The 8,589-nt window shown below is 34.3% G+C and overlaps 1 protein-coding gene across 7 annotated transcripts in view; it reads left to right on the top strand.

The window, feature by feature from the left end:
* Positions 1-8,589, top strand: part of METTL25 (methyltransferase like 25) — a 124,743-nt gene that overhangs the window by 59,428 nt on the left and 56,726 nt on the right. For all 7 annotated transcript variants that reach the window (XR_004351735.1, XR_004351734.1, XR_004351733.1 and 4 more), the window contains 2 exons: positions 2,379-2,473; positions 5,886-5,915. Coding sequence is in view for 3 of the 7 variants with exons in the window: in XM_032645253.1 (XP_032501144.1) it covers positions 2,379-2,473; positions 5,886-5,915 (125 nt within the window). In the remaining 4 variants the exon portion in view is untranslated. The remainder of the gene's footprint in view (positions 1-2,378; positions 2,474-5,885; positions 5,916-8,589) is intronic.

Genomic DNA, 8,589 nt, shown 5'->3' with positions numbered 1-8,589 from the left:
TTTGTTTTTCATTGTCTTCCCCTAATATTTACATGGCTTGCTTCCTCGTTTAAATCTCTGCTCAAATATCACATCCTCAAAGAAGACTTCTGTATTAATTAGGGCAGAAGTATTCAACTAGTGTGCTGTGGATGCTATATGGGAGTTCCCGGGATACTGCTTCCTTCATCCCATGGGTTTTGCCTCAACACAGTTATCTGTTTATTCCACTGTGATGTACAAAATTTGCCATATTCCCAGAGGGCTGAGCTACAAAAAAAGTTTGGGAAGCATTAAGATAAAGATTTAGGTGCAAAATGGGTTCAAACCCAAAGTAACAGTGACTTCAACAAGACAGATGGATATTTCTGTTTCAGTCCAGAGGTAGACAGAGTTAGTAAGGGAGGTCTGCACCAAAAAGCCTTCCAAGAACCCAGAATCCTTCTATTTTGTTGCTCCACCGTCTGCTTGCCAACATGAACACATTCGAGGGATGAAGTAGGGTGGAAAGTGTGGGGGAAAGATCATGCCCCCCCCCACTCCTCTTTGAGCATTTGCACACATCATTTCTGCCCTCATCCAGTTAGCCAAAACTTACCCTCTAGCTATCCTAGTGACTGCATGGGAGTCTGGGAATTGCAGTCTTTAACCCGAGCAGCTGAATAGCCAGGTAAAAATTGAGTGCTGTTACTACAAGGAAGGAGAGAACAGATGGGGGAAGCGAAAGAACTAGCTGTTTTATTGGTTAGCACTTTTCCTAACACTCTCAATAAAAGACCACAACCCCATTTCTCTAGCCCCTTACCCTTTACAGTAAAGTTTAGATATTTCTTTCTTCAGTTGTAAGAAAAAAATTGAAGTACTTAGAGTAGCCCTTTGATTTAGCAATAATCATGTTTCAGTTAAATCATAAAGCCTTCAGTAAAACTCAAACTGCTGTTTCAAGGCATCTTGGAAATTGACAGAGAAGTAGTCCAGGGTCCCTAGTTACTGGATAGGCTTCAAGGGCTCCATGATTCCTGGGCACTTGTAAAGTGAAATTGTTTATATAGCCTGGTGGTTAAGAGCATGGCCCCTGGTGTCAGACTGCCTCGGTTTAAATTCCAACTCTGCCATGTGCTAGATTTGCAACTTAGGCAGTTTTCTTAACCTCCCTGTGCTCACTTTCTCTGTCTGAAACATGAGAATAATAGTATACCTATTTCACAGAATTGCTGTGGGGACTAGTTAATACATTTAACGCTCTTAGCATTTAAAGCTAGTTATTACATTTAAAGCACTTACAATAGTGCCTAACAATATTAAGTGCTGTATAAATACTAGCATTATTATTATTTATATTCATAGGGCAGGGTCAGTATCTTCCATCTGAGTATCAATAACGTCTATTGTAAATCTTACTTTAATACCTGAAAGAAATCACTATCACAGGCTTATGATCTGCATGAAATTTAAATTTTCTCTATTTTAATAAAAAATCATTTGACCTTTCATAACACAGAAGTTTATTTAGTGGAATCTACCTCAACAGTATTTTCTTTTAAAGCATTTTCTTGTTTTCTAGTTCTGTTTTACTTAACCTAATAGAAAATTTATATTCATCTCAGTTTTCTTTTAATTGCCACAGTTTTGATAGGCTTCAGCTTTTCTAGACTTTAATTTAAAATAGAAATGTTTTTTTTCCTTTTGAGAAACCTGTGCAGTTAATAGTTGTACATAAGGGGCTTACACATCTGCAAGTTGCACGTGTAACTCTGTTAGTGAGCTGGGCAGCAGATACCTGTGATTAAGCAGAAAATGTTGATTTTTTTGTTGTTACTCGAACCATAAATGCAGTTGAGCCAAACTGAATCACAGTTGAAAATCTTACAGCCTGTCAAGGGAGTGAAAAAATAAGAGTCTATACAGCTGTTCATTTTCTGGAAAGTGAACATCGTGGCTGGAAAAAAAATTGGTGCTTCAACATTGTTAGGAATGAATTAATATTGTTCTATAATAAATTGCCAAATGTCACATTTAATAAACCATTTTATTAGAAAGTCGGGTCAGCAGTAAATGCCCAGTATCTCATTACTTATCTTCTGTAGTTACACTGAACATGCAAAGTATTTCCATTTTAAATTGCTTTTGCTAAATATTTGAGAAATAATTTTGGCAAATTGGTTGGTATCAGACCTGGAGCTTAAATACAAAACAGCTGTTGTTGAGAAAATACCATTTTTATAACATTAATATGCTTTTAATTAACATACTGGAATGAACTGTTAAACATTACCACTTACATGTTTAACTACTGTTTGACTTTCAAATGACTGATTTGCTTTCTCAATAGATTATTTACTTTAACTAAAAGAGGAAGAATTTTATTTAAATAATCCATATTTTTCTTCCATCTGCAGAATGTACCCAAGAAAAGTGGGGATTTCCAATGTGCCACTATTTAAAGGAAGAGAGATGGTGCTGTGGCCGGAATGCCAGAATGTCAGCATGTTTGGTATGACTGGTTTTTTTTCCTGGACTTAGAGTTTTATCCAGATGTTGCAGAATTTTATTTATTTATTTTTGGCTTCATTAAATGCCAAATTTTGCAGAGTGTCATAATTAATGTTTTAGTGCATTGCAAATTATGAGGAAAAAAATGACTTACCCTTCCAACATTACTCATTCTGCATGCAGTGTGATAACAATTTATAATTATACTGTAATTCTACATTATAGTACTTAATTTCTTACATATAATTACTTTAATTATCATACAAAATGTACCAACAACCAAGTCTTAAACACAGAATTACTGTAGTGCTTTATCCACAGCTCTGTGTTATGTTTGTGTTTGTTTGTAGCAGATCATTTGGCCTCCTAATTTTTTATAAAATGGGAAAAATATTATTTAGCTACCTGGGATATGAAGTAACTAGTTAAGTGAAATCTTTATTTAGCTCGTGTCCTTAGACCTAGAACACTTTAGCCCACAGTCTTCTCTGTTTGTGGTGTCATGTTGGTTTAAAAAGGAACAGATGCCAGTTAAATGGTGTAAGTGGACTTTGTCATCATCAATTTAAAATATAGCTTTTAAAATAATGTGTTTAATGCCCAATCCCAAGATAAATTAACTATTTTGTAGTCATTATCTCAATATTTTTTATATTGCCAGTAACACAGCAATATAAAAAAGTGTTCCAGTGTTCTGGATCACATATCTGAGAATTAACTTCGAAATCTTATTTATGCTCAAATAATGATTTCCTTTTGTGAGTCCTCTTAAAATACTTTTCTGGGAATTTGCCTTTCTTTCATTATATTTGTAAATGATACTCATTTAGGGTCTTGTTAGAATGGGAGGTCATTCTTGGAATGACTTGGTTCCCAGAATGCTGGCAGCTTATACCCTCTAGGCAGGAAACTGAAATAGTCTTTTATAGGGAATCTGATTAGCCTAAGAGAAAAGACTAAAGATATTGGCATTAGGGATTTCACAATGAAATAGGACCTTTGTGGTGACATCCACAATTAAAAGTCCTCACTCATAAGCACAGTGCTTCTAATCAAGTTTATGATAACCGCATTTTAATTATCAAAAAGTCAAGAATCATTAGTTGTCTAAGAAAGTCTAACATGAAAGAAAAGAGATCAGATAAACAAATAGAAGAGTAGCAACTTGGAAGAAATGGATACTATCCAAAGTAAAATAAAATAACTATTAGTATCCCTTAGAAAAATAAAATGATATAATATATCCACAAAATAAAAATGTTTGCTATAAAAATAAACATTCAACAAACCAAAAAGAAGAGTTTTTGAAAAATAAATTCCAGAATGTAGAATTTGTCAACCGTGCCGCAGTTAAGAACTTTGCCTGACCAATGTCAGCTTCTCATGGAATGCCCCTCTCCTAAACTCTATCCCTGTCTTTGCTCACCTTGACTTCTTTTTTTGATGCTAATCTAGGAAAGTCTAAGGAACATATTTCTTTTGGTGCATCTTGTTTTATTGCCTTTTGCTCCATAACTGACCTTTTCTACAAATATTCAAAACTTAAGGGGTTGAGAGAGAGAGAGAGAGAGAGAGAGAGAAGTATACCTTTCTGGTGACACTTTCAGATAAATTGTTAAGGGTACTAACCAGAGGGGAAAATTTAATTACATTAGTGCAATCTTGTCAGCATACTTTTAGCCTGATAAAACTGTAAAATATTTTAGATTAGTATGAAATGAATACTTGGTATATTTATTGGCCAAGAAAAATTATTAATGTTTGTAAGAAACTGCTTATCACCTACCTGATTATCTTTTATTATGTAATCAGAATTTATCATTGGTATTTCTAAAACACACACATCAGCAACACATACCAAAAGTAGTCCTGAGTTATATGAGATTTTTATTGATGCCAAATCATTTATTATTAAAAACTTTTGTATCTTTATTATTGATAGTTTGGCCTTTTAGCAAAGCAAGTAACACAAAAATTTAATCTGAACACAACCAGTACTGTAAATGAAAACTCAGTGTTTTCTTCAATAACATACTTGTTCTGGGCCTGTTGCTACTTAATTTAATACAAAAATTGTATAATAACTATCTTCTGTATTCATAACACTCTGGTTCTTGATGTAAATGAAGGTATCCTTGAAGTCAATGGAAAAATTACATTTTTTTTTCTTCAAAAAATTTCTTTAAAGCAAGCTTTTATACCATGAACTCATTTTTCCCACTAACTCTTCATGGTGTGAGGGCATGAGAAGTAAACCGGGGTTCAGAAAACAAGTTTTTAGTTCCTATTCACCTGCTAACTAGCTGTGCAGCTTGTGTCAAGACCCTGCCATTGTCAGTGACCTCGTGCATCTGAGAAAATTGCACTTGGGATAATCTGCACATTTTCTTTCAGTTTTAAAAGTACACGATTCAGCTGTATCTAAAAAGTATTATTTATGAAGACATAGCCATCTGAAGCAAATATGAGTACTTTAAATTTGTGTAGGAAGTGTATGCACTGTTACATTTTACTGTTTTTCTTTATGTTTGAAATATTTTCTAACGAAAACTTTAAAAATAAAATCTTAGCTAAAATGTTATATCTAATTTAGTTATAAAACAACGTAAGTGTAGAAATGCATGTCTAAAAAGTTGAAAGTTTCAGAAGGCCCTATTCCATTTTTAAATTATAACAAATCCTTTCATGTATGTTAGATTATGAGTATTTATGAGAAATATTGGGAAAATTTTATAAAATATTGGGAAAATTTTATAATTTTTTTTATAAAAGTGTTTTGAATTTTAAATAAATATCAATGTAAAAGCAGCTACATATAAAATTGCAAAAATATGTATTACTTTCTCTTATGGTGACTTGATCATATGTGAATTTGATTTGAATTTGACCATGCAGACCAAAAATGTATGTACTTTTCTAAACTAAGATTTCAACTATAATCAGTTCAATATAATCTTGTTTAATAAAAGATGAAATTATATGTTTATAAAAAATTGGAAGAAAATAAGTTAAAAAGTAGGACGTATATAAATATGTTTATGTATGTCTATACATAATAATAGTTTTGGATTTATTTGATTGTTTTAGCTGCAATAAAAGTGAGCCAAGAATATGTCATTTTATTTCTTTCCTGTTTTCTAATTCCTTCTAAAATTCAAGGAGTGTATACAGTTGGGGTGTGTATGTGTTTGTGTGCATGACACACATCCATATTTCAGCCCTAAATTATACAAGTGTACCAGTTAACATTACTTAATGTTATTAACACTTTTAAGTGTATAAACTTATATGTTATCATTTAATTAATCTTTTTAAATGTCACTTTTACAAGCCCTTATACAGTGTGTTTATAAGTCTTATAAGACAAGACTAAATATATCAGCTGTCCTTGTCTTATTTTTTTCTCCTTAAAGGCACTGGAGCGCGTTGCAGTCGGCCAAGGGGTAAGTGAGCGTTTTTACTCTAATCCAACTGATGAATGTGATAGTTTTTCTCAAAGTACTCTTCATACTTGACCTGCTGATGAACCTAAAACCTGATGGATTTTTATAAGTATCACCTGTTCTTGTCACCTATTCATATTCAAACTTATACATTTTCTGTAAGTTTACTTTAAAAGAGAATTTACTTTAAAAGAGAATTCTCAGGAAAAGTAAATTGAACTTTTAGGAAAACTTCCACATTATACTCTTGTACTAATGTCTCATTTATTCATACTATATTAAACAGTCTATAAATATTTCTAAAGAATGTTATTGCTGACTGTCAGGCTTTTATGGGCTTAGTTCAAGCAAAGATAAACAAGGTATAGCATTCAATTTATTTTTTAACTATAGTCCAAACCACACATTTTAGTTGGTTGCTTTTTAACTTTCTTCTTTATTGACTTCATTAGTCATTAGTTGCAAAAAACAAATGGGCTTTTACATATAAACAGATGTTAAATGTATCCTTCACATATTCATGTAATTGCCTTTTCCTCTACCTTAAGATTTATGAAACATATTAGGAATTTTAAAGTATTTTTTTAAGAGTTCCTTTTAAATTTTTCACAAAAGTTTTCTTATTGCCCTAAATTTTAGAAATTTCTCTTTTGCTTATTTTCAGGGAGGATTAATGTGTCAATTTGAATTTTAAAAAATAATAGTAGCAACAGGTATCATTTACTGAGTGCTTTCTCTGGGCCAGACACAATGCTAAGAATTTTGTGTGTGTTTTTTTTTTTAAATACTCATTATACCTATCTGAAAATTGATAAAAACTGATTTTTTAAAGGCATTTGAGCATATTGTTTAAGTGTGTAAGCTTTAGTCTCAGGCTGCTGGTTTGCATCAGCAGTCTGCTGGTCTTCATCAGTTACTGGCTTAGTGATCAGAGACACATCATGATTTCTCCATAGCTTAATTTCTTTATCTGTAAAATAAAAAAAAAATAATAATAAAAAAATAAGGGTAGGGGCTTCCCTGGTGGCGCAGTGGTTGAGAGTCCGCCTGCCGATGCAGGGGACACGGGTTCGTGCCCCGGTCTGGGAAGATCCCACATGCCGCGGAGCGGCTGGGCCCATGAGCCATGGCCGCTGAGCCTGCGCGTCCGGAGCCTGTCCTCCGCAACGGGAGAGGCCACAACAGTGAGAGGCCCGCGTAACGCATAAAAAAAAAAAAAAAAAAATAAGGGTAACAATAATACCTTCCTCATAGAGTTTTTGTGAGGATTAAATGAGTGAAAGATGTAAAATGCTTAAAACCATGTCTATCACGTAGTAAGTGTTCAATAAATATCAACTGTTGTTACTGTTACAGGTGGTTAATAATTATGATCATGAAAATAATACCTAAGTTTAACACAGAGCTTACCAAAGTACTGTTCAAAGTTTTCTTCATCAATTAAAGTGCTGCATACATGGCCTGTGAGATCGGGACTATTATCCCATGATACACATGAGGAAACTGTTAAGTAGTGAACACTGAGATTTGAGTCTCTTGACTCTGGAGCCCTAGCTCTTAACTACAGTACAGATCAAAATAGTGGTTCCTTTGGGGTCTGGAAGAGGAAAGAGCCTTAATCATAATAGTGCCCCAATGCATTTGTGCTCTGTTTTTCAATTTCCCAAGGGCTTGTTCATGTTTACAGTCAATCTTATGAGTTGGGTATTCCCCAGACTTACATGAGAACATGATATACAGCAGAAGTTTAGTGGTGCATTCTAGCTCAGTTAATTGCAGTGTTCTTTTAGCTTAGTGTCCTTTCCACTAGACCTGTAAAATGCATGTCTAATATATATATACACACAGACACACAGGCACACAGACACACACACACACACACATATATATATATATATATATATATATATATATATATATACACTTTAAGGGTGTACTCTTTCTGCTCCCTCCCATTTTAAAATGCATGAAACTGTTAAGTTGATTTATCACTTGTGAAGGAAAGAAAGTAAACTCTGAGCCACATCTAGCTTATTCCTGGAGTAGTCAGGCGCAGGCTTCTCGGGAGATGTTGACTTCCTTCCCACTTACCCCCATCTGTATTTATCAGGATGGATAGTCCTAGTTATTCCAGGAATGCACATTCGAAGGCACTTCATAACTCTCCTTTCTCTTAGGAAACAGCTGTAAAGCTCTTATTTACTCAGGGTAACTTGGGAAATGATGATTTATTCTATCCTGTTTGTGTTCCTCTGTGCATTCCATTTTTGTATGTTCTCTTGCTTAAAATACATTTCTTGGTCTTTTTTGGTGGCCTTTCTACAATCAGTTTTTTGTTTTTTGCGGTACACGGGCCTCTCACCGTTGTGGCCTCTCCCGTTGCGGAGCACAGGCTCCGGACGCGCAGGCTCAGCGGCCAAGGCTCACAGGCCCAGCCGCTCCGCGGCATGTGGGATCTTCCTGGACCGGGGCATGAACCCGTGTCCCCTGCATCGGCAGGCAGACTCTCAACCACTGCGCCACCAGGGAAGCCCTACAATCAGTTTATAATAACAATATAAATATACATTTATTTCTAAATTATTTGGATACCATTTTACATAATTTTTCTAAAAGACATGGGAAAGGAGAGCTTTATTTTTAAGAGTTTCTTTGCTTTCCTAAATGAAAGTAT

The sequence above is a fragment of the Phocoena sinus genome, chromosome 10, assembly GCF_008692025.1.
Source record: "Phocoena sinus isolate mPhoSin1 chromosome 10, mPhoSin1.pri, whole genome shotgun sequence".
Lineage (NCBI taxonomy): Eukaryota > Metazoa > Chordata > Mammalia > Artiodactyla > Phocoenidae > Phocoena > Phocoena sinus.
This window is presented reverse-complemented; position numbering and strand designations above follow the sequence as displayed.